This window comes from Sminthopsis crassicaudata, chromosome 2, assembly GCF_048593235.1.
Source record: "Sminthopsis crassicaudata isolate SCR6 chromosome 2, ASM4859323v1, whole genome shotgun sequence".
Lineage (NCBI taxonomy): Eukaryota > Metazoa > Chordata > Mammalia > Dasyuromorphia > Dasyuridae > Sminthopsis > Sminthopsis crassicaudata.
Genome location: NC_133618.1, coordinates 348,753,250 through 348,778,563, shown reverse-complemented (window position 1 = coordinate 348,778,563; position 25,314 = coordinate 348,753,250). Strand labels below are relative to the sequence as shown.

The 25,314-nt window shown below is 32.2% G+C and overlaps 1 protein-coding gene and 1 pseudogene across 11 annotated transcripts in view; both read right to left on the bottom strand.

The window, feature by feature from the left end:
- Window positions 1-591: 591 nt before the first annotated feature.
- Window positions 592-25,314, bottom strand: part of MIA2 (MIA SH3 domain ER export factor 2) — a 68,706-nt gene continuing 43,983 nt past the window's right edge. For 9 of the 11 annotated variants that reach the window (XM_074290723.1, XM_074290725.1, XM_074290722.1 and 6 more), the window contains 11 exons: window positions 24,887-25,025; window positions 23,448-23,549; window positions 21,585-21,645; window positions 21,015-21,050; window positions 18,862-18,929; window positions 17,610-17,692; window positions 15,858-15,986; window positions 11,310-11,453; window positions 5,435-5,493; window positions 3,295-3,529; window positions 592-927 (listed from right to left, as the gene is read on the bottom strand). In XM_074290723.1, the coding sequence (XP_074146824.1) occupies window positions 764-927; window positions 3,295-3,529; window positions 5,435-5,493; window positions 11,310-11,453; window positions 15,858-15,986; window positions 17,610-17,692; window positions 18,862-18,929; window positions 21,015-21,050; window positions 21,585-21,645; window positions 23,448-23,549; window positions 24,887-25,025 (1,220 nt within the window). In that variant the 3' untranslated portion in view covers window positions 592-763. The remainder of the gene's footprint in view (window positions 928-3,294; window positions 3,530-5,434; window positions 5,494-11,309; window positions 11,454-15,857; window positions 15,987-17,609; window positions 17,693-18,861; window positions 18,930-21,014; window positions 21,051-21,584; window positions 21,646-23,447; window positions 23,550-24,886; window positions 25,026-25,314) is intronic. The other 2 variants (XM_074290730.1, XM_074290720.1) reach the window with 1 other exon arrangement.
- Window positions 17,957-18,736, bottom strand: LOC141556263 (cell division cycle-associated protein 4-like; annotated as a pseudogene).

Genomic DNA, 25,314 nt, shown 5'->3' with positions numbered 1-25,314 from the left:
ACTTCCCCATGAAGTTTCATTCCTAGAATTTTAGGAGAGTTCAAAGAGGAATTGAAGTCATTAAAGTCCAACCCTCTTTTGGGTTGGTTTGGGTTTTGAACCCTCTTCATATTTTACATATTTAAATTCTGTTCTTTTTTGAAATGTGAACAACTTTGATTTGAAACACTTATGTAATTTTATTTTGGTCACTTAAGTTTAAGTGCAAATAAGGGTATTTTTGATTTATACCAGAATTATAATAATTGCCATGATAAGCCCCGTGCAGGATTAAAATTACCTAATGCAGTCATAATTAAAAATAATCTGATTTAATTAATATTTTCTATGCCAAATAAATCTAGTTAAACCAATTGAAATTTATTGTTTTAAGATAAACATCAATTTGCTTTCATTATTGCCTTAACCAAAATAAATAAAGACTGCTCAGCACACAAGAATAGGCTTAGCAATTTCAAATTTTTCCCAGAGTGTAAGTGATTAAAACTTGCATTAATATGTATGCATTTATGGTAACCTTGTTAAACCAAGTTAAATGCAAAATTTCAAGTGTCTAAGAAGTGTTTGTAAGATGGGAAATTATTCATAATACTCAGTTAAATCATCTTTATTTACAAAAGCTTACAATGAAAATTATTAGTTCATCAAGCTTCAATTTGAGGAACAATAAAAGAAGTAAAGTAATAGCAGTTAATTATTTAAACTGAGAATGAGAGATGATTAAAAATTACATCATAAATTACTTTTGATGAAACAAAAACTGTCAAGTTTCTTGTGGTTCTTGATGATCAGCAACAGGCTCATTTGAAGGCTGAAATAACCCTGAAGATTGCTCATTTCTACTTTCAGAATGTGGAGGTGGAGGAAAAAATCCATCTCTCGAGGGAGGATAGTGAGGAAAGGACCTGGGTGGATAGACACTTCTCACTGTTTAAAGAGATTGGCAGAAGATACGTGTTAGTTTTAAATATCTCCACTGCATCATAAATGAAAAATGAAACAAATCACAGCATATAGTTTATAGTATCTTAGTACATAAGTAATGTTAAAATGACACCAGAAAAATTACATTTTGATTACATGCTTTACATATGGTAGGAGCATTGTTTGTATCATTGAATTATACTGACAACAAATTTTCTGAAACAATGAAATTCATAGTCATATCTCTTATACACAATAATAAAGGTGTATCTATGACTTCAAATCAATTACAGTTCTTGCCAAAGCAAAATCAAATAGGCTTGAAATTTGAGTCAAAATTTATTTTACAAAAAAAAAAAAATTTTTTTTTGATTTGGCTACCTATCACACAAGGAAACAGACACTGGTCTATTGTGTTTCACTTAAATCAGATTTTCCTTTTTTTGGTCTTGTACCACACCCAAACAGTCTTCAATTATTCTTAATTACAATCTTTCAGTAAAACTGATCTTAATACCTTGGAATTGTGATTTACACTGCAAATTCAGAGTCATGAATGGCAATGCCAGGAAAAAATTATAAAAGCCATTTCATGGTTTGCTTGGGTTTTTTTAGGGTTTTTTAAGTGATTTCCTTAGGGTCACATAGCTAGTATGTGAGGACTAATTTGAGCTCAGGGCCTCCACTGAGTCACCTAGTTCTCTCTTCTTCATAGTATTTAAAAAAAAAAAAAATTATATATATATATATATATATATATATATATATATATATATATATATATATATATATATATATATATATATTCACCAGGGGCAGCTAGGTGGCAGAGTGGATAGAGTACCAGCCCAGAAGTCAGGAGGACCTGAGTTTGAATCTGGCCTCAGACACTTAACACTTCCTAGCTGTGTGACCCTGGGCAAGTCACTTAACCCTAAATGCCTCAGGGAAAAAAAAATTCATTCAGACCAGTTCCAATGATGTTGGATAAAGATGGCCATCTGCACCCAGAGAGTGAGAATTGAGTGTGGATCACATGATAATTTCACTCTTTTTGTTGTTTACTTGCATTTTGTTTTCTTTCTCATTTTTTCCTTTTTGATTTGAATTTTCTTATGCAGCATGATAATTGTGGAAATATGTATAGAAGAGCTATACATGTTTAACATATATTGGATTTCTTGCCGTCTAAAGAAAGGAGTAGGAGGGAGGGAAAAAATTTGGATCACAAGGGGTTTACAAGGGTATAAATGTTTGAAAATTATTCATGCATATGTTTTGAAAATAAAAAATTTTAGTTAAAAAAAAGTTTCATGGAGAAGAAAAGACAAATGGAATTGTGAAAATATTTGTCTCAAGGGAAATTTTTGTATTTTTAAAAATTGTTATTCTTTTGTGGAGTTTTTTGTTTGTTTTTCCTAAACACTGAATTGTGATGAAGAGGGGGGAAAAAAACCATTGCTCTAAGTCAGGAAGGCTCCTGGTAGCTCTCCTGGGGGACTGAGAAGCTCAGAGATAAAGCTAGAGAAGACAAATGGACTGGAGGTTGAAGCACAAGCTCTTGGACTCAGATTCATTCATCCCATTTCACAGTACCTTGGTGGCAGACTCTCCTCCTTCACTTCTCCACTGAAACCAAGTCTTTGGAAGGGCTCTAAGAAAGCTAGCTGAAGCCCCAGGCAAGGAGACAAGACTTTGAAAGAGACAACAAAGTATTTGGACTTGAACCCCTGGCTACTCTTGTGGTGATTACTCTCTGAACTGAAAGGAAGGCTTTCCCAAAGACTTTCAGAGACCCTCAAGGAAAGAACAATGACATTTAGCAAATTATTTTAGTCCAAAATATGATCCCATAAACTTTCTGGTTTGGTCTTAAAAACAACCTATAAATCGTTCTCATTTTAAATGTCAAAATCCAAGTTATGTTTATTTTATATAGTTGCCAAAATAATCAGTGTATCCTGGGCAAGCAATCCATTAAAACATTTTTTGATTCAAATCAGAAGTACTATTACTTTAAAAGCAAATGATTAATTAAACAGTCTGACATATTAAGCACTGCCATATTAAGCACTGCCATACAAGTACAAGGAAAGAAACAATCTTTACCCTCAAGAAGGTTTCTAAAAAGGAGTCAACAAGTAAATATACAAGAATATAAAAAATAAATATAAAGAATAAAAACAAATAATTAAATAATGCTAATCAAATATGCTAATCCTAGCATTAAAGTTAGTTTTCCTTCAAAGGGAAAATGGTAAATTCAAAAACAAAAATTTAACCATATTTACTGAATATTGAAAGAATGGACACATAAGTTTTTCTCTACAAAATCAACATAGAAGTTTAAAAAAAAAAAAAGGTACATACTTGGTAACTGAGGATGTGGTGGACCAGGGAAATTACTTGCTGGAAAGTAGCCTTGAGGAGGTCCATACATATTTCCTGGAGGAGGGGGTGTAATGGGAGGTCCTCTTCTCATTTTTGACCCTCTTGGATCCACTGGCAACAAAGGACCTCGAACTAAAGGAAGAGGTGGTGGAACAAAGCCTGGGCCAGCTACTTCACTTTGAGGTGCGAGAGATGGGTCAGGCATATTTAAATTCTGTTAATAATGACAAATGACAAACTACTACAGTGACAGAAAAAGTAACATCTTTTTCATAAAATCTTAGGTCTAGGAGGGACAACAAAGTTTACCCATTCTTATTCCTTGCCTTCCTCCAGGCTACAGCATGATTACCAAGAGGGATATTGAAGACTTTTGAGGAATCTTCTCCCTCTCATCAGTGAAGTTCAGAGTGGCTGCCTGAATTTAATCCAGGCACAAGTAAAATTAATTCCTCCTACTCCCATCTCCCTATCTTCACAAGACTGGATTTTGAACTCTGGGGCAGTGATAATGAGTAATTCCTTGAAAGATTAAGATGAGCAGGTATGGATTACTTATTATTACATTAACTTTACCTCCACTCACACCCTCTTCTGAATTTCTCTTCTGGTCTCCTTCCTTCCATCAACCATCCTTCTGGTCTCCCAGGTTCTCATCTTCCTCCTCCTGTCCTTGACTGCTCAACTCAATTAAATCTTCTGATCATTTTTTCTTGACTTCACTTTCATATTTCACACTTTTGATGATTTATTCCACTGGACATTTATTCTCTTCTCTTTGGGTACTCATTCACTTTTCTCTCCTAGTTCTCATTTTGCCAGTCTGATTGTTCCCTTCCAGTCTCCTTTACTGAATTATAAGCTATATCATATTTCTTAGCCCAGAACTATGTTTGCTGCCCTCTTTTCTTTGTGCACTCTCACTTAGTGACTTCGTCAGTTATCTCCATGCAGATTACTTCCAGATGTGTAAAAATCCTTAATCTTTCCTACAATCTAGGACCAAATTACTTCCTGCCTATCCTGTCCCACCTTGCTCTTAACTTAGTAGTTCTTGTTTAGGACCACCATTCTTCTAGGTATCCTGCCTTGACATTAGGCCCGACTCCTTACTTCCCCTCACCTCACATATCCAATCAATTACCTAATCTTGTCTCTACCCTATGACATATTTCTCACAAGGGGTTATCTCTCCCCACAAAGTCAAAACCCAAATTCAGGCCCTTATCATCTCTAACCTGGATTATTGGAATAGGCTTTTACTTCATTTCCCCACTTTTAAGTTTCATCTCTTTCCAATCCATCCTCCAAAATGCCAAATCCAAAGTAATTTTCCTAAAGTGCATGTCTGCTCACATATGTCACTCTTCTAACTATAAACTCTAGTAGTTCCCTATTGATTCTAGAATCAATATTATTCCATCTTTACCTTGCCCTTTAAAATTTTCTACTTTGTTCAAAATTTTATTTCCTGATGAGGGTAAGGTACATTATTTTTAGAAACTTTGGGAAGGCTCTAATACATCCTCAGTAGATATTTTATTCTAAATATCTTCTCAGATGATTTCAATAACTTTTCCTGATAACATACTATCTTGGATTTAATGCATACTTCATTAATTAAACAGAAAATAGCTATGGTCAACAGAGTGATTTTAAAATAGAAAGCATAATCAGATGCAAGAGCACTAAGAAGCAACTCTAGAGATTATTTTTCAATAGTGAGTATATTGGGAAAATGCAAAGTCTTTATGGTTATAATTCCAACGTGATGAAAACCAAGATAATTTTACCAAGTTAATTTTTTAATAATATATTTATTATGAAACATATAATATTAAACACTAAAAGTAAATGAAATAAATAATGTTATATGTAGTATGCGATGTTAGACAAAAAAATCTGAAACATGCATATAAGGAAAAATCAAGAGGAAGTTAACTTACTACATCCCTAAACCCCAAATTTCTAAATAGAAAATTCCTAAAACAAGTCAGAAGATACCAACATAGTTGTAATTATAAATAGGAGGTACGTTATAAATTTTTCCAAACAGAAGTAGCTTTTAGCAGATTAATGCTGAAAATTTTTAAGACAAAATTATGTTTTCAGTACTTACGCCAAAATCATCTTTGGTGTCATTCCTATTGGTTTCTATTTCTGAGGATGCCACCTCATCTAGATATAAGTTAAATAATAATAGATACATTATAAATTTTAATTATTCCTCTCATTCATATTTCTCTCTAAAAGATAAATTCGTGAAATCTATCACCCTACTGCCCATCTCTGCATATGCCAACTTGTTAGTAGCACACATTTTGTTATATGAAGAACTTTTGTGTTATTTGAAGAACTTTTAAGCACACTAGGGAAAAAAAACCAGCCCTCTTTTCTCTCCTACCCCCCCAAAACCCCCTCTAAGCTGCAGGCAGAGTATGAGTGACACTAATTTTACAACTGTTCCCAAGCAATCCTGATACTGATACTGATCATACTGAAGGTCATGGAAAAAACTATAACCTTGGGGGGCAACTTTTCTTACACCTTTCAAACTTTTCTTCCTCATATACTATAGTATAGGATTAGCAACTGAGAATGGAAATCTTGTTGGAAAAAAAAAATCTCCTATGACTCAGTTCTTTCTGACACCCCCTAAATTTCATGGCTGAATTCAAATATCACTTTAAAAAGCATTATGAATCATCCAATTGTAAGTGAACATGTAAGTACATGAAATTGTGGAAATTATACTGGTGGCAGAAGTATGATGTCACTTTTACCTAAATTAATAAATAACTATAAGCCAGCACAACTTAATAATCAGATTTCTACTCATAAGAATGAGATCATGTTAATTAATACTTGCTAATAAATTGTTTCTTATTTCCACAGTATTTTTTTATTTCTACATTGTGCCAACACCACCTTATTTATGGGCAAACTGAAGAAAGAAAATACAATAAAAGAGCAAAGGGAGAAGTAAACACTAGAGTGCTGAGGGCTAACATTGAGGCTGGGAAGGAGAGAATGGATGGAATGATAAGGACCAATACCTGGAGAGTCAATGAAAGAATCTGTAAGCTCCTAGGAGAAAACACAATGCCTCAAGAATTCAAGCAAATTAGAGACAACTGTGGCTAATACTGGATGTTCAGGGTTCTAGAAGGCTGTATCAGCCTGCAAGTTATCTATGAGATTCTGCTAAACTGGCAAGGCTTCAACAACCAGTAACAACCTACATCTGGCTTTCCAAGAAACAACCTAGCTAATTAGTGTAAAGAGAAATACTAGTGGGTAACCCCTGATATGAAGAAATGTAAGTCCAGGCTAGCTTTCTGGGGATCTTCTGGACGGGCCTTCGATCTCAGCAGAGACAGGATTATGGGAACTGAGTGTGGACCACAACATAGCACCTTCACTCTTTCTGTAATTGTTTGCTTGCATTTGATTTTCTTTCTCATTTTTTTCCTTCTTGATCCGACTTTTCTTGTGCAGCAAGATAACTGTATAACTATGTCTAGTTATATATACATAACTATAAATATGTATATGTCTATATACATATATATATCTATAAACATAGATACACATATATAGATATAGAAGGAAATGTAAAATACCTCACTGGAAAAACAACTGATCTAGAAAATAGATCCAGAAGAGACAATCTAAGAATTACTAGACAACCTGAAAACCATGATTAAAAAAAAAAGGGGCCTTGGGGGCAGCTAGGTGGCACAGTGGATAGAGCACCAGCCCTGAATTCATGAGAACCAGAGTTCAAATCTGATCTCAGACACTTAACACTTTTTAGCTGTGTGACCTTGGGGAAGTCACTTAACCCCAGCCTCAGGGGAAAAAAAAAGGGGGGGGGAGCTCAATAACATCTTTCAAGAAATCATCAAGGAAAACTACCCTGATATCCTAGAACCAGAAGATAAAATAGCCACTGAAATCCAATCAACTAAATCAATTGAAAACCACTTGAAAGACACCCCAAAATGAAAACTCCAAGGAATATTGCAGTTAAATTCCAGAATTATCAGACCAAAGAGAAAATACTGCAAGCAGTCAGAAACAATTCAGATATCAAGGAGCCACAATCAGGATTACCTAGGACCTAATTTAAAGGATCAAAGAGCAGAATATGATATTCTGGAGGATAAAGGAGCTTGAACTGCAGCCAAGAATCAACTGCCTAGCAAAAGTAAGCACTATTTCAGGGGAAAAGATAAGACATTCAGTGAAATAGAGAATTTTCAATTATATTTGATGAATTAAAATTTAGCAGTGATCATAAGATATAGAATAGACATTTTAGTACACACAATTTAAAATTTTGCATGAACATAGGATACTCAATCAAGTAAATAAGAGGATATCCCCAGGATAAATGATTAAAGGAAGTAAAGTTTAAAAAAAAAAAAAAAAAAAACCAAAAATATTAAAAGTTTGCTCCAAATTACTAATTAAAAAGGCAAATTAAAACTGCATTCACTTCATTTCTGGCAAAAGATAAAATGGTAAATATTAAAAGACTGTGGGAAAGTAGGCATACTCATATTTGTTTAGTGAAACTAATATTCTATAAAACTTATGTTGAAAAATAATAGATGTTACTAAACTCTACATATTTTACCATATTTAAGCAAATATTCTAAGAAAGTCAATGACAGAAGATATCCTTTATAAAATGTATTTATAGGAGCACTTTCCCATATTTTTATGATAAAAATCTTATGTTACATATTGAAACATTAGATGGCAACAACCAGGCTCTCATAAGTGCCATTACATAGTAGACCACATCTTTACCATCACACATCTTTTATGTATAAATGCATCTGTAATATCCTACCATGTTTATAGTTTGTTGTCTATGTGAAACTATTTAGATTTGGTAAAACAAATTGTTACTGCTATAAAGGCAATAATTAACACCATGCATGTGTCAAAACTACAAAGTGTTTTTACAGGTAGAACAACAAAGGTCACAGAATCATCCATTTATAGGTGTAAATGACCTAATCTAATTTTACTAATAAAATAAGGAAATTGAGGCAAGAAGGACTGACTTGCCCAGGTTCACATAGCTAATTCAAGACTTGATTTCAAATCCAGTGCCCTATCTATACTATGCTACTTTTCAACATGATATCAAGTGAGATATTAATCAGAAAAATTATTTACCATTGTTAGAGACTTATCATGCAGTCCAAATCAAGGAGGGATTCTTTATAGACTGAGATATCTTACAAATATTTCCATTTGTGGATAACATATACTGATTGTATTATGTTCAGGAATATTAGAGCCTCCTAAATGAAATCCATAATCACCCAAAAGTCTTTGGGGAAAAGCTCTCTTTAAGACTAGGTAAGTTAAACTGTTTATATCCCTATATTAGAAGAGAAGCAGTCTGCATAGACACTGGCCACCAATATGACTTGATTTTGTTGGGATGATTTAAAGAAAAATGAAGAGATGAAAAAGAAGGGTACATTCACAAGAGAACATTGCCAAACATTTAAAAACTACTAACTTCAATAGTAGATAAACTATTTGGTAAAATAGATAAAAGAAGGAGTCCTACCAAAATTTTTCTTATGACACAAACATGCTACTGATACCTAAACCAGGAAAAGTCAAAACAGAAAAAGAAAATTCTAGACCAATTGTCCTAATGAATATTGATGTAAAAAATTTTAATGGAATACTAGCTAAGAGATTATAGAAGTAAATCACAAGGATCATACATAATGACCAGATTAATTTATACCATTAATTCAGGACTGTGGTTTAATAATAGCAAAACTATTGGAATAATTGATCATATCAAAAACAAAACCAATAGAAATCACAGAATTATCTCAACTTATGCAGAAAAAGCTTTTGATTAACACAGTGCCCATTCTTATTAAATATACTAAAGAATATAGGGGGAAAAAAAGTTCTCTTTAAGAACACCAAAATTCCATATGGCTATCTTTTAATTCTATCTTTTTGTTAACACCAACAAAAATGAACATTTTCATGTGCAAAAAGCAGAAAGGATGACAGGTAAGAGGAATCATCATGTAGCTTTTTTTTTTTTTTTTTTAAATACAGGAATACTGTCTTGTAGAGACAAAATTTCTGGAGCTGGAATGAGAAACAAGGTTGGACGTAGAGCTGGGAAGCAAATATTCCTTAACACTAATAAAATGTAACCTCCCTATATCTGTTAAAGATAAGGCACTACTTTTCTTCTCTACATTTTCATGAAAAGTATTCCTTCCAGGTCAATAATTTCTACAAGTGCCACATATGTTATACATTTTTGAGTGTATGAGTATGGATGTCCACATGAGAGAGAAAGAGGGAAAAGGGAAAAAGGGCAAAAACTGAATCATATACCAATAATCAATATATATAGGTCACCTATAAATCAAGAACTATCTCCCCTCCCCCCCGAGGCTGGGGTTAAGTGACTTGCCCAGGGTCACACAGCTAGGAAGTGTTAAGTGTCTGAGACCAGATTTGAACTCGGGTCCTCCTGAATTCAGGGTTTGGTGCTCTATCCACTGAATCAAGAACTATTTTAATGTATATAGGAAGAATTATTTTCCATTTTCTCTGAATTTGCCAGAAATCAATCAAAAAGCAATTAAACTAACAGCACCCAACTTAATAAGACTCCTGCTTGAAAATCCTGTTGAAGAAAAAAAAATCTTCAATACATCAAAATAGAACTAAAAAAAAAGTCAAATGTTCTCAAACCTAGTAAACTTTGAAAATTACAAACATAACTTCTATTCTGTTTAAGATATTATAATGGCTTAAATTATCAAGAAACACAGTGCACACTCCCAGTTGATCAATGATGGACAGAGGTAGCTACACCCAGAGAAGGAACACTGGGAAGTGAATGTAAATTGTTAGCACTAATATCTGTCTGCCCAGGTTACATGTACCTTCGGAATCTAATGATTATTGTGCAACAAGAAAATGGTATTTACACACATGTATTGTATCTAGGTCATATTGTAACACATGTAAAATGTATGGGATTGCCTATCATCGGGGGGGAGGGAATGGAGGGGGGGGGATAATTTGGAAAAATTAATACAAGGGATAATATTATAAAAAAAAAAAAAAAAGAAAAAAGAAACAATGCAAACTTATACTAAAAACAAGAGAAAACATATAACAATGCTGTTCTGCTTATAAAGACTGATTTGAAATTTGGCAAATTTAATTTCAAAATTAACTATAATGATTCTCTTTTTTTTGGACTGGATACAATGTCAATGTAGATTTCTTTTGGGAACTTAAAGAAGCATATTTTTGTACTGTATTTTTTTTTTTTTTTTGAGGGGAGGGGAGGATTGTTTGTTTTTTTCCAGGCAATTAGAATTGAGTGACTTGCCCAGGTTGACAAGTAAGTGTTTAAGTGTCTGAGGTCAAATTTGAACTCGGGTCCTCCTGACTTTGGGTTCAGCACTGCACTATCTAGCTGTCCCAAAGCACATTTTTTAATAAAAATTTTTCTGTACAAGTATGCTTTTATGTAACAGCTGTATCCCTAAAGTATTATATCCAAATTGTTGAAATGCAATTCCTTGACTTTTGTAGTTGAAAAGGATCTAGTCTACACTTCTAATTTTATAACTAAGGAAGTCAAAGCAGAGAGGGTGATCTGGCTGAAGTATAACAATGTCAGAATAATGGCTAAACACAAAGAAGCTTGACTCTCAGTAGTATTCTTTATACTACAATACATGGTAACATCAAATGAGTTTATAAGGACTCAGCTATTTCAAGAAATGCTGTGTTAACCTTGTTAAATAAGGGACACTGTCATGTAAATAATTATAAATTATTGTATTATATTATTATTAAATAATTATAAATTATTCACATCTGTTTCCCTTCCTTTTATACTAGTGTCTTCTAATGAGGTAGAAAGTCCATGCTAATTGCTTCTTAGACTCTCAGCCAAATTTACATACCTGAATGAGGAATAATCATTCTTCGATCTCTATCCCATGGAGGTGACAGAGATCCAGTGTCTGAAGGTGCTCTGTGGGGATCAGATAATTCCTCTCTCTCATTAGCACTCTGATATTCCAGAGGATGTCCTGGTCCTCTTGAGCCTAAATAGAGAAATAAATGAAATAATGTTTTATGTGAACACAAAGAATTAGTTCCATTGAATTTAAACAGTGAACTTCACTGGAAGAGTATACTAAATTAATTTTGAGTTGTTAGGACAATTATAAAAAAAATTTATAAGATACCGAAACTTACGTTTGATAAACTAATTTTCAGGATGCTGTTTTGGGCTTTTTTTTTAAGATTTATAAACAAAATTAATGTATACATTCAACTTATAATCTGAAGATTAAAAAAGAAATTATACAAAGAAATTACAAAATTTTCTATAAAAATAAAAAAATTCTGCTTAAGATATAGATATGAAACTAGTGAGACTGGTTTTTAAAGTTTGCCAACCATGGGAGGCTACACAACATATTCTAAAAGTTAATTCTGTCATGCTTTTAAAATATTTTTGAAATTCCTTTTTAAGAGGAGCTGTGTGCATCATGCAAAAAAAAAAAAAAATCACAGCAGCACAGGACAAAAATTCATGTCTATATATTAGTCACATACCTTTTTCTTCTCCCTCCCCACCAAAAAACATTACCAAGCTTTACCATCTACTTTATTCACCAGACTTGATTCCAAATGACTTTTGGTTGTTTCCAAAAATCAAATCTACCCTTGACAATTTGAGAGCATTTAAAGAAAATGTTTCACTCAAACATGTTCATACTCATTTGTATGCTTACAAAAGCATAAATTCAAATACTTTGGTAAAAAAAAATTAATCTTATTTAATATCCAAGTTCATAGGAAAAATTAAAATGAAATATTTTATGTTCTAACATAAATACTGAATGGTAGCCAGAAGGCTACCTTTGTAGTCAAGAAGACCTAGGTCCTGCCTCTCTGACACATACTAACTGGACAAGGCATTGAATTCTTAGTGTCCCCAGGGAACTTTCTCACACTGAAGTATTAGAGTTCATTATCCTAAGGGAAGTTCCAGAGAGGAGTAGGAAAGGAAGTAGGGTAAGGGCATCAATTGAGGAATGGCTGAATAAATTATTCTATGATTTTACCTTAAGAAATGATGAAAAGTATGGTTTCAGAGAAAGCTGGGGAGATTTTCGTGAACTGATACAGAGTGAAATGAGACTAACCAGAACAATTTATACAACAATGAGGGAAAGAAAAATAACTGAAAGAGTTAAGAACTGTAGTTAATATAATTAACATTCCCCATTCTAGAGTTTTCAAATGATGAAACTGTGCTGTAGGAATATGCTAGAAGTTAATTCAGGCCAAAAAAGCCAATTGTTTCATTTTCAAAGTGAATATTTGCACCTCAGAAATTGCAAGCACCTATAAATCAGAGCTTGATTTATTGTCTAGTTGGTTGTCTAGACTTAAGATGATGATGATGGAAAAAAGGTTAATTATGCAAATTACACTTAAAAGTATAAGCTGAATATATTTTCCAGAGAGTTATAATTGAATATTCACCAAGTATATTACTGCATGTCAGTAGTAGTAATCCTGACAGAGGAGATCTATTCAAGATGCAGAATAAGACATCTGTTTTTGGCTATATCCAACATGGTAATTTATTGTATTTGACTATGCAAATCTGTTCCAAGGAATTTGCTTTTCTTTTCAATTTGTAAAGGGAGATGAGGTCAAAGTAGGAGACAGGGACAGGCAGCTAGACACAGATTTTTCTTTTTAAATGAGAACAGACGTCATAAGAAATTCCAGACAAGTAGGATGGTTTTGAAAGTTACATGTTGAATATATTATAAATTTAAAAAGAAAACTAAACTTTTCATAGTAGAGATTGAATTTCTTGATTCCTCTCCTGTTCTATAATGTATATGGAAATATAATTTTTTGTTTGCAAAAAAATTAAAAACGAAAAGGAATACTATATTTCATCAAATCCTTTCTGAATCTACAGATATAGATCATGTAAAATATAAACAAAAATTATTTTTACTGTTTTTAGTAATATACTTTGATATTAATAGCTTTTCTAATATTGAACCAATATGGTGTATATATTCTTGGTATAAATCCAACTTGGTTACAATATATAATGCTTTCATAATCTCAACTTTTATTTAATCTTTTATACTAATATTAACTAGGGACATAAGCCTATAGTGTTTCTTTTCTCCTTAATTAAGGTATCAAGACCATATTTGTCTCAAAGAAGGAATTGAATAGCATCATTCCTTTCCCTCATTTTGTAAATAATTTAGGTATATTGTAACTAATGGTTCTTTGAATATTTGAAAGAATTTACCTGTACCATCTGGCTTGTAGGGTTTTTCTTCCTTTGGGATTATTTTCTTTTTCTGAAACTGGATTTCTTCAATCCTCTACTGCTTTTTTAATATGGATATTTATATAACATGGATATTTATACATTTTATTGGCAAAATAATTTCTAATAATTTCATTTATTTTGTCTTCAGTTGTGAATTTTTTTTATTATTGGATTAGCTATTGATCCTATTGTATTAATAGCTTTTTTCTTTAAAAAAAAAATGTTGACTATTTTAAATTTTTATGTGTGCCTCATTTCTTGATTTGTTTCAGTTTTGTTTTGTTAGTGGATTTAACAATATAAAATCTTTAAGGACCTCTCTGATTGCATGCCATAACTTTTGATGTTTTGTCATTGTCTTTAATGAAATTATCTATCAATTCTTTATGATTTGTTCTTTTTCCCATCATCCTTTAGGATTAAATAATTTAGTCTATCCCTATTTTGGGATAAGTAGTTAAATCTTTAGAAAGTTAAAAGTAAAACACTGTAAATTTTACATTTAAATATTTAGCTACTTATGTATAAGAAAACGTTATAAATACACACAAGAGCAAATATGTCTAAAGCAATCAAATAATGAGTGCCTAAGATATGCCAGGAGTTAAGTGAATCTCATCGTTACTAAAACACACATCCCAAATTCTTCCCTTCATCAAAACAAAACAACAAAAAAGGACAAAAATAAAATAAGATAGACAGTAAAATGAAGGGAAAATACTTCACCAGTTCCTTAGATGGAAACCAAGAACAAATATGTTTAGAAACATTTTTAAAGATTGATAAGAGCCAAAAAAAGATGGGCTTTAGTCCTTTTTAACCTTACCTAAAATTTCCATGGTTATTATAACACTCATGTACACGTAACATCTTTAGAATTTATATCATAAAAGTTATTTAAGGAGGAGAGAAATCAAAGGTACTTGATTTTTTTCATTCTAAATATTCAGCTGATTACAGGCAGTCCACAATTTACTGTCAGTCAACTTCCAGTGATCTGAATTCATGGTATTCAACCACTTGTACCATTAATAAACATATAGTACTTACATTAGATAAAGTAACAAATCCCAGAGGCAGTTTGCCTTTTGATAGGATCCACATAATATACTCTCCCTCATCTATCAGTTTCAGCCTAGGAGATTCATAGTCCCTCCCCATCCTCTGCACAGATCAAGTAGGGTTTTGTTTTTTTTTTTTGATGTACTAAAAAGTATGTATGCACTATGCAAAATCAGGGTACAAAATAAAGCTATAAGTATTGGCATGACATATCAATTCAATTTTCAAGGCACACATACACCAAAAAAAAAAAAAAAAAACAAACAAACAAACAAACAAAAAAAAAAAAAAAAAAAAAAAACAACCCCCAAAACCAAAAATCCCATAACCAACCCACCACTTATTTTCTAACATTTAAGCTTATCACAGGGGATGCAAGGATACAAACACATATACTTGGATCAGTTCTTTATCAAACAATTAAACTATCCCTAAACATTCTTTAAAGATGCTTGTCAAAATCTCTCTATGATTCTAATGAAGGTTTACTCTCATCTCATTTGTTGACAGTAAAAATAAAACAATAATTATGAAGAGTGTAAAAACTCTATATATTATACTATATTAAAAAACAAATGTATGATTTGATAATTATGTTTCCTTGATTCTAGAATGCTTTAAACTATAGAACATATATCATTTATAATTTTTTTTTTTTTTCTGGTCACACATTCTGAGACCACATTTGAACTTGGGTCCTCCTGAATTCGGGGCTGGTGCTCTATCCACTGCACCACCTAGCTGCCCCTATATAGAATTTATAATTAAACTGATGGTTAAATAGCATGGCTAAAAATAGTTGGTCATTTCCATAAAAAGTTAAGACTCAAGTCTCTTGATATCAGGAGTGTAACTGTCTCATATGATCTTGTTTCTTCCCTAGGAAAATAAGATTCAACTCATATCAGTCAGATTTAATGACCCTTTTCCCAGGAATATAACCACTGTAAATTATAGGACTGCCTGTATTTTCCAAATATTTATATTACAGTTCATTTTTAAGGCAAGTTGGAATGAAGAAAGGAATGGAAAAATCCAGAGTAATAAACATGTTTAAGCAATATACCTCTTCCTCCTCCCCCTGGAAGCAAAGGTGAAAGTCTGAGTGGACCCTCCAACAAAGTTGGAGGGGAGAGAAAAGCTCTCATTTCTGGTGAAGGCCGACCCATTGGTGAGGGTCCATATGGGGAATGCTCTGGAATAATTAAAACAACATATTTAAATTCAATTTCAATAACTACACTGGACACAGGTAGAATCCTATTTTGATGAGTACCATTTAAAACATTTATTCCATATAATAAAGATATTTTCGTGTGCTAATCTAAGGGCATTGCTTTGTTAATATGGACAGAATTAATTGAATGAAAAATCCTATATTTAAGAGATATTATGTTCCTGTCCATTTATTGATGAATCTATTTAACAGATGTCATTTTAGGTAAAATTATTTGAATATCTGTTCAGTAGGGGATTAGTGATGTTTTAGAGTTTTATTTAAAAATTTTTAATAAACCTTGGCTGTTGGTCTAGCTCCAATCTGGAAACTGTAAAACAACAAGGCTCAGTTCTGTTGATGAGACAAGCTGTGAAAAGCTGTTAAATTGTTTTAGAGAGATTTAAGGATTTGTAGGTTAGTGAATTGAAACACTTATTCTGCACTGCATGTCTTGGAGACAGGAAATTCTAGGTTCAAATCCCACCTTTGACACTACTTGTATAACAAAATAAGCAATCCATTAAATCTCACTGAGCCTCAGTTTTTTTCATCTGAAAAATTAAGAATAACAATACTTGTATGATCCACCTCAAAAGGTTTTTAAGGGTTCATATGTGACAATGTATATAATGCACTTTGCAAACAAAATCCTATATAAATGTTAACTCCTAACATTATTATTATTAACAGTTTAGCTGGCAATTCATAAAATAACTTGCAGTTAATTTTACCTGATGAGTAGTCAAACTTATTTATAAACCCAACTAACTTTAGAAAATATTTACCAAAAAGAAAAAGAGAGAAAACAACAATTCTCTAAAACATCACAAATACAAGTTTAAAAAGCACATCAAGTTCTATTAGTAATATCTTGTATTATATTCAAATGCAGGTAAAAGCAGAAGGACAAAAAAGTTATCTACCTTCTTAGGGACCACTGCTTTAGAAGCAAAGGATCCTTCCTTTATAAAAACACCCTTTCATTTCCATGCTAGGAATTTGTTTGCAAGAGTAATCTAATCATATTATATTAACAAATACTAACAATGTACTTTTACTAAGTACAATAATATATCTTTTAATGAAATTTAGATTTTGATATATCTTTAAGTTTATTAAAATGAGATTTAGCTTATGTGAAAATAATTTTTTCCCCATTTCTTTGGGTATTAATTTTAATTCAGCAAAAAGTATTTGAAAGAAATTATTTAGAATAGTTTATGATTATATAATGTACCACAAGAAATAATATACACTGAATAAATAAGAGAGCAATACATAATGAATAAAATTATAAAATAAATTCCTAAACTGCCATATCTTCAAAATAAAAATATTCCAAAGCATACATAATACATAAATAATCATAATGATATGTCTTTTCAATACTTTACATTCTAGAAGCTTAAGAAGTAAAATTATATAAAACCTCTTTGAGATTTAGAAAGCATACATTATTATGGATGGTGAAGCTATGCCTAAAGACTCATAAAAAAAGGTATCTATAACCTTAGCAATAATTGTGTCACATTTATGCTAATATGAACCAGTTAACTTTATAAAGTAAAATACATTGAAAAGTGAAGAAAAAAGCAGTACCTCTGCCAAAGGATCTATTTAGTACATCAAAGGCATAAGGATCTTTTTCTAAAAGGTCACATTTAAATTCTGTTTCAGTCAACCTGCAAAGAAAGAAGAAACATCTCTCAGTTATCCATTAATGAGACAACATCCATAATTTCAAGACAAATGCTATTATCCAGTACTTAATTTCTTCCCTTTTACAAGCACAGGATTTTAGCGAAGGAACAAAATTCCTCTTAAGTGATTGACAGCATGTAGGACAAACAGGGGAAAAAAGGGAAGCTGGCAGGTTCAGTTTACATCAGAAATCTTACAGGACATTCAAAGCAAGCATTCACTTTACAAAGAGAAAAATGAAACCCAAGGAAAGGAACTATTTTGACCTGAATCTCAGAGACAGGCAAAACTACACTAGAAACAAATTCTCTCATGTCTGATGTTATATTCAGATGTTCTTGATTTCTTCAAAGAATCATGCTTTGAATTTAATCACATCAAGATTCAAGGATTTCCACATTATGGTTAAGCTCATTTCTACTGGATTTACAATCTGAATTAGAATTTGTGGTTGTATGAGATGAAAAACTTTCAAAAACAATCTCCAAGAATGATTAATAATATATCAAGATCATAAGAACATCCGAAAATAAATATTCTTCAGAACTTTGTTTTCTAATTTTGAAAGTTCCCCCTATTTTCTTGAAGGTTTTCCATTTCCAAAGCATTACTTTGAGGATTTCTAACATGTAATCATGGACATGTTAGAAATAATGTCTTGGGACTAAATATCTCCAAAGTATTTTGAGAAACCACTATAAGTTGGAATGAGTTTCCATTCATCTTGTTCTTTTATTGAATGACAAAAGCTATATGGATCATACTAGGCAGTCAAGAGAAGCCTGTGTCTGCATTCTGAACATTTATTATTTGCCAAGTTCCATTCTGGATCATTTCTTCTTGAATCTGCCTCATAGTATTTATTCTAAGAACTGAGTGATTCATATTAGATTCAACAATTATGTGGGACACAACTGAAGCTTTGCCAGAAACACGTCTAAAAATGATTACTATCAAAGATTATATGAGAGAGAAGCCTTAAGATCAGTCAAGGATTCTTCAATATCTTCTTCACCATTTTCTTTTTATTCTTTTTGCAAACACTGAATACTGTAGCTATCTCAGCTGCTATTCTGACTCTGGATTCTTTCTTGGAAGCCTCAGTTATTAACAAAAAAAGTTATCTGAATGTAATAAGCCACGTACTTACTTTTGTCTGTTGTGTGCATTTTCTTTTTTTAAGTCACTGAGATGTCTTTCAGCAGCTCGGGCTGACAACTTGGGAAAAGGGAAAAAAAATTAAATAAATACATTAAATGTATTGGAGAGAGTGTTGAACTTGAAGCAGATCTAGCCTCTGCTTACTAGTTATAACTACCTCATAGGATTGTTGTGAGGCTCAAATGCAATAATATATGTGAAACACTTTGTGAACTTTAAAGTACAATATAAATACCAGTTATCATTATTGTTATGTTTAGTTATAAAAAATACAATCTAGACACACACATTTCATGATGATGGCAGAGTTAACATAACATGTGGTTATACAGGTACCTCTCACTTTAATTAAGTGTAAAAGTTTAAACTAAACTTTTATCTGGGGGCAGCTAGGTGGTGCAGTGAATAGAGCACCAAGCCCTGAAGTCTTAGGAGGACTTAAATTCAAATGTGACCTCAGACCCTTAACACTTCCTAGCCGTGTGACCCTGGGCAAGTTACTTAACCTCAATTGCCTCTGAGCAAAAAAAAAAAAAAAAAAAAAGGAGGGCAGTTATCTACCTATATAATTGCCTCCATTTATAAAATATTTTCATTATATAATCATATAACCAAATTTTTACTTCTGAAAACAGTAAAGAAGAGTTAATAAATGCCATTAATAATCTGAAGCAACAAAATATTGACATTACATTTAAATAAGAATAAAAATTCTGTAACCAGTTATGTTTGTGACAAAACGGAGACCATCAAAATATGAATCCCACCAACACTCTTCCTTATCAGTAAGCTTCTTAATGTTTTCATTTTTTTTTCTATTTTATTTTTCTCCTCTCCAGACCTAAATGAGTTAATTCCTTCCTACTTGCTTAAGCTTCTTACTACATCTTTTCTCTTACCATCTATACTATGAATCTTGTGTACTTCTGTGTTTTCTAAGGTTTTCTTGTGGCATCAATCATCCCCCTCTTTCTTATTTATGTCCCTTCAGTTCCTCAAGGCACAATGCCTCATAAACAATAAGCACTTAATAAATGTTTGTTAAATGAATGGATTAATTTATATTTTTCAGGCTTTTTATGTATAACTTTAAATGTATGTTCAGTTGTGAATATTCAACAAATTACTAAATACAAATCTATATTAACAAAATGAACATAACTTAAGACATAAAAGGTCTTTCCCCTCTTCCTAACTTTCCTATAATTGTAGAAGACAACATCAGGTTTCTACTTATCTAGGCTTTAATTTAGCTGTCATCCTCACCTCCTCATTCTTACCTCCCATAGTCAATTAACACCTGTTTCCTCTGACAAGGCCACCATTCTCATGCAAATCAGGAGACTACTGGTCAGCCTGCCTCAAGTCTCCCCACTCCATTCTATCTGGCACTCAGTTGTCAAAGTAATCTTCCTAAAGCATCAGTCTGATCATGTTACACACATCTCCACCTGCCCCTCTCTCTTTCAGTCATTGGGCTTTTAAAGCACTTAATAACATGGCCTCCTTCCTACATTTCTAGTTTTCTTATAATTTGTAGTAAACTTCATTTAACTCTGATTTACCACAGACACTAAAATTCTTGCTGTTTTTCACATAAAAGTCTCAATCTACCAGCCCTAGACAGTTTTAATGTAATGTTCCTTATCCTCCCTACCTGGAATTCTCTCCTTTCTCATTTTCACCCCTTGGCTTCTCTGGATTCCTTGAAATCCTACAAGAAGTCTTTCTCAGGCCTTTAATACAAGTGCCTTTCCTATATTGATTAACTCCACTTAATTCTGTATATATCTTGTTTGTACACAGATTTTTGCATGTTGTCTCCACTAGAGACCACAAAGTCCTTGAGCAGAAATTGTCTTTTTGTTTCTTTATATTCCATGGCTTAGGTCCCTAGTAAACACTTAATAAATGGTACTGACTTGACCTATCTCTTTCAAAAGAGTTTAATTTATAATGTCATCTTGGTAAATAAAAAAGGAACTGGTCCTTCTAAAAAGAGTCATCAGTCATTAAAAAAATTTTTTTAAAATAATTTCAAAAACAGGCTGCATCACTTTCTCACATGATTTATAGGCATGACATTACAAAATGATAAAATTATTTTTAAGACAAATAAATCTTTCAGAATTTAAAACTCACCCAGTTGTCATGAGCTTTTTTCTCATGAGTAGTGATCTGGGGAAAAAAAAAAAAGAATTCAGAAAAAAATGAATGGGAAAATCTTTTCTTTTAAATTAAAAAAATTCAAATTTGTCAGTATAACTCTTAATATATAAACACAGAACTTTCACTTCCAAAGAATCTTCCCTATAGCAAATTTTCTTTCTCACAAATTGATTATGAAATGCTACCTTTTAAACTATCATATTGCTGAGTTTTTCACATTACATTAATGTCTGACAATGAAAAGTTATCAGTCTTAATAGGATAATAATTCAATAAACATCATGATGACACCAATCGGGTATTTTTGTAATGACATCTGTTAAGCTGACCTTTCCCATTCTGGGATTTTCCTTGGAGAGATAAAAGACGTAGTAATTTTGAACGTATTTTATGCTAGCTAGTACTTTTTGAAAAATTTGAATAGATCTTTGAAATCAACCCAAGAGAAAATTCCCTGAAATAGTACCTAAATTACACTATCCCAAGATAGAAATACTAATTCAGACAATTCAGAGGAAAAATCTTTAATCCTTCCACATATACCTGACTTTCATAAGAACGAATAGTCCTTTCCAATTCTTCTTCAAGATCCTTGGCTCTTTCTCTGTGTGATAAACATATATTAAACATATATTACTAAAAAATTAAAAAATAACAAAGTATATTATTTGGACTAAAATGTCCACAGTATATTCAAAGTTATATCTTACATGAAATAATTACTTTCTAGAAATTTTAAATTAAAATTATCTTTCTTTACTAATTCTATTTTATCATTATTTGAAAATTTAAGATATGATAACATGGATCTACTAAAACAAATTTTTATTCAAATGCATTTCTCTGGTTATTTAGAAGCATAACAGAAGAAAATGACTGTCAAGATATTTAGACTTTTTTTTTTTTTTATTCCAAAATACCCATTAATTTCTGGGTAGCATATGCAAATTAAGAGGAAAAAAAAATCTCATTTTCTAAACATCAACTGTCAATTCCCCACCTCCAAATCAAGCTCTTAACCCCCATATGTCATCCCTGACTCCTTATTTTCCCCATGTTAATGTCCAACAAATTAGCAAGTCCTGTCTTTTTTTCCTCTGACAGCCATTAGCTTGATGCAAGTCCTCTTCCTACCTCACACCTAGACTACCGTAATAGTCTTCTGGCTATTCTCTCTGCTTTAGGTATCTATTCTAGTTCACCTTGCACTCAGTTGCCAAACTGATCTTTAAGTATAGGTCTGACCAACTCTGAGATACCACTACACACCTGTCAGATTGGCTAGAATGACAGGGAAAGATAATGCAGAATGTTGAGGGGGATGTGGGAAAATTGGGATACTGATACATTGTTGGTGGAATTGTGAAGATATCCAGTCATTCTGGAGAGCAATTTGGAACTATACTCAAAGAGTTATCAAACTGTGCATACCCTTTGATCCAGTAGCGTTACAGGGAAAGAGACTTGTATGTACAAGAATGTTGTGGCAGCCCTCTTGGTAGTGGTCACAAACTGGAAACTGAGTGGATGGCCATCAATTAGAGAATGGCTGAACAAATTGTGGTATATGAATATTATGGAATAATTTCAGAAAGGCCTGGAGAGATTTACATGAACTGATGCTGAGTGAAATGAGCAGGAGCAGGAGATCATTATATACTTCAACAACAATACTATATAATGATCAATTCTGATGGACGAGGCCCTCTCCAACAATGAGATGAGCCAAATCAGTTCCAAGAGAGCAGTAATGAACTGAACCAGCTAGACCCAGCGAAAGAACTCTGGGAGTTGACTATGAACCACTACATAGAATTCCCAATCCCTATATTTTTGTCTGCCTACATTTTTAGGCTAATTATACACTGTTTCAAAGTCAGATTCTTTTTGTACAACAAAATAACTGTATGGACATGTATACATATATTGTATTTAACTTATACTCTAACATATTTAACATGTATTGGTTAACCTGCCATCTGGGGAAAGGAGGGGAAAAGATGAAACAAAAGATTTTTGCAATTGTCAATGCTGGAAAATGACCTATGCATAAAATTTCTGTAAAATTTAATTAAATTAATTTTAAAAAAAAGTATAGGTCTGACTATGTTGCTTTCCTACTCACTTCAGTGGCTCCCTATCACTTCCAGAATCAAACTTAAATCTGACATTTGATATTGAAAGCCTTTCATTAGCTTTCTTTGTGAATTAAAAAAATCTTAGTACTAATACAAAAAAATTAGTCTCTGGAGATCATTCACTAAGAAATAGAGGAAGAAATTTAAAAGCGCATAACTAGTAACCAAACAAAATTGTTCAGTTGTAAAGCAAATGCTTAATTTAGTTTTCTTTAGATGAGATATTAGATAAAAAGAAATAAAAAGTAATGGTAAGATCTGTCAGTACCTGTAAGAATTTAACTCTTCAGAAGCATGACTAATCTTTTCTCCTGCTTTGGATAGTTTCTCCTCTTTCTGTAAGCGGTCTTTTTCTTCCACAGTCAATTTTCTTAAAAACAAAAATATCTGTTTTATCAATGTTTCATCAACCCCTCTACAAAGAAAATCACTTCCTGGAAGTCTTGGCTGTATAAACACTATCTAGCTTGGATAGTTGTTGCAACCCCAAATTACAGAATTAATTACAAAGTTTTGAATTTACCATTTTAAAGACTTTTCTCTTTAAGCTGCTAGAAAAAGGCTATTAAAATTTTTTAAAAGCTTTGTTAGTCTTATAATTTGGTATCCTAAAGATGCACTATATTTATAGAATAGTCATCAATTTATGAACAGTTTATATTCTAAAAGTTTGTAAGTTGGTAAATTCCTATGCAGATCACAAATACTATTTAAAATGTATCTGAAGTACAATATTCATCAAATATTGATGACTATCACAATGATATGCAAACATTTATAGCATTGTTTCTATGAAAAAAGGCAATCTAATTCTACCAAGAATTAGATCCTTTTCCCACCCCTCAATTGAAAGAAAATTTTTAAAAAATCTTAAAGCTTTGGTAATCAAATTCAAATTCCATAATTCACAATGAACAACAAAAAAGTCAAAACAAACAAACACAACAAAAAAGCTATATTTTTGGAGCATTATTTTACATCAAAAAAATTTATATAGCCTCCTTAAAAGACCTAAATATAAGCATTTCTTTGTCTAGCTTATACCTTCTCTGTGTAGAGCAGAGTAGACTTTTAAAGGCTATTTCTTTCAAATCCTAGTATAACTTTCCAAGACTCTTAAGTTGCAAAGTTATTATGGATCTGTGATTGTAGAGAAGGCTTTCTCACTGGGAATTTGCTATGCCAAAAAAATTACAGGCTCAGATTCTGCCTCCCCCCCCCAAATTATGTGTTACGTGCAAGATACACACACACACAACATACACACGTATCTAGACACAAAATAAGGCAGTCTCCAACCTAAATACTTCCACCTATTCAAAAAGCTGATGGCATCTTATTCAAATAGAAGCCTTTCTTTGGGACTCCGTTGAATTTGATCAGCCACTGCAGCCCCCATTTAGCTCCTCAAACACTTAAAGCCTCTCAAACATTCAAACACCAAAAAGATTCTCACCAAAAGATTCTACATTAAAGGTTAAATAAATTTTAGTGGGGTTAGAATGAGAACTTAAGTATAATTTCTAACACAGTTTATATGGAAAAAATATACTGATGAAAAAGTACAAAGGAACTTCCAGAATCAATTGAGGGCTATTATCCCCATATAATATTCAATCAAATTGAATGCTAAAAGCTTGATATTCAAAAATTTCTGAGTTTTATTTGTCAATAATAAAAAATAGGAAGGTAAAATCTTATCAATACCTATGAAGTTTCATTTCATTTTCTTGATACAATTCAGTCATTACTTTAAGTTTTTGCTGACGCTTTTGCACCTCACTTTCAAAATATGCATTTTCAGTCTGCAAAGACACTTGCTCAGTGTGAAGAACTTCAATTTGACCTGTGGAATTTGTGGAAAAGTCAAAATTTAAAGACTTAATAGTGTGAACCAAATAAATACTTGCACAAAGAAAAAAACAATAACCCAAGATATTTAAAAGCAGGGGAGGTGATATCCTCTTCTCTCTCTGGAGCTAAATATCTAGAAAAGATTATGCTTTCTTAAAATAAACAAAAAAAGAGAGTGCTCAAAAATTAAAGTGCAAGCACAACATAGAAACAATTAATGCTGTTGGAATGTTTTCTGTAGAGACTGTCCACAATAGATCTTGCTGAGAGACTTAGAAGAG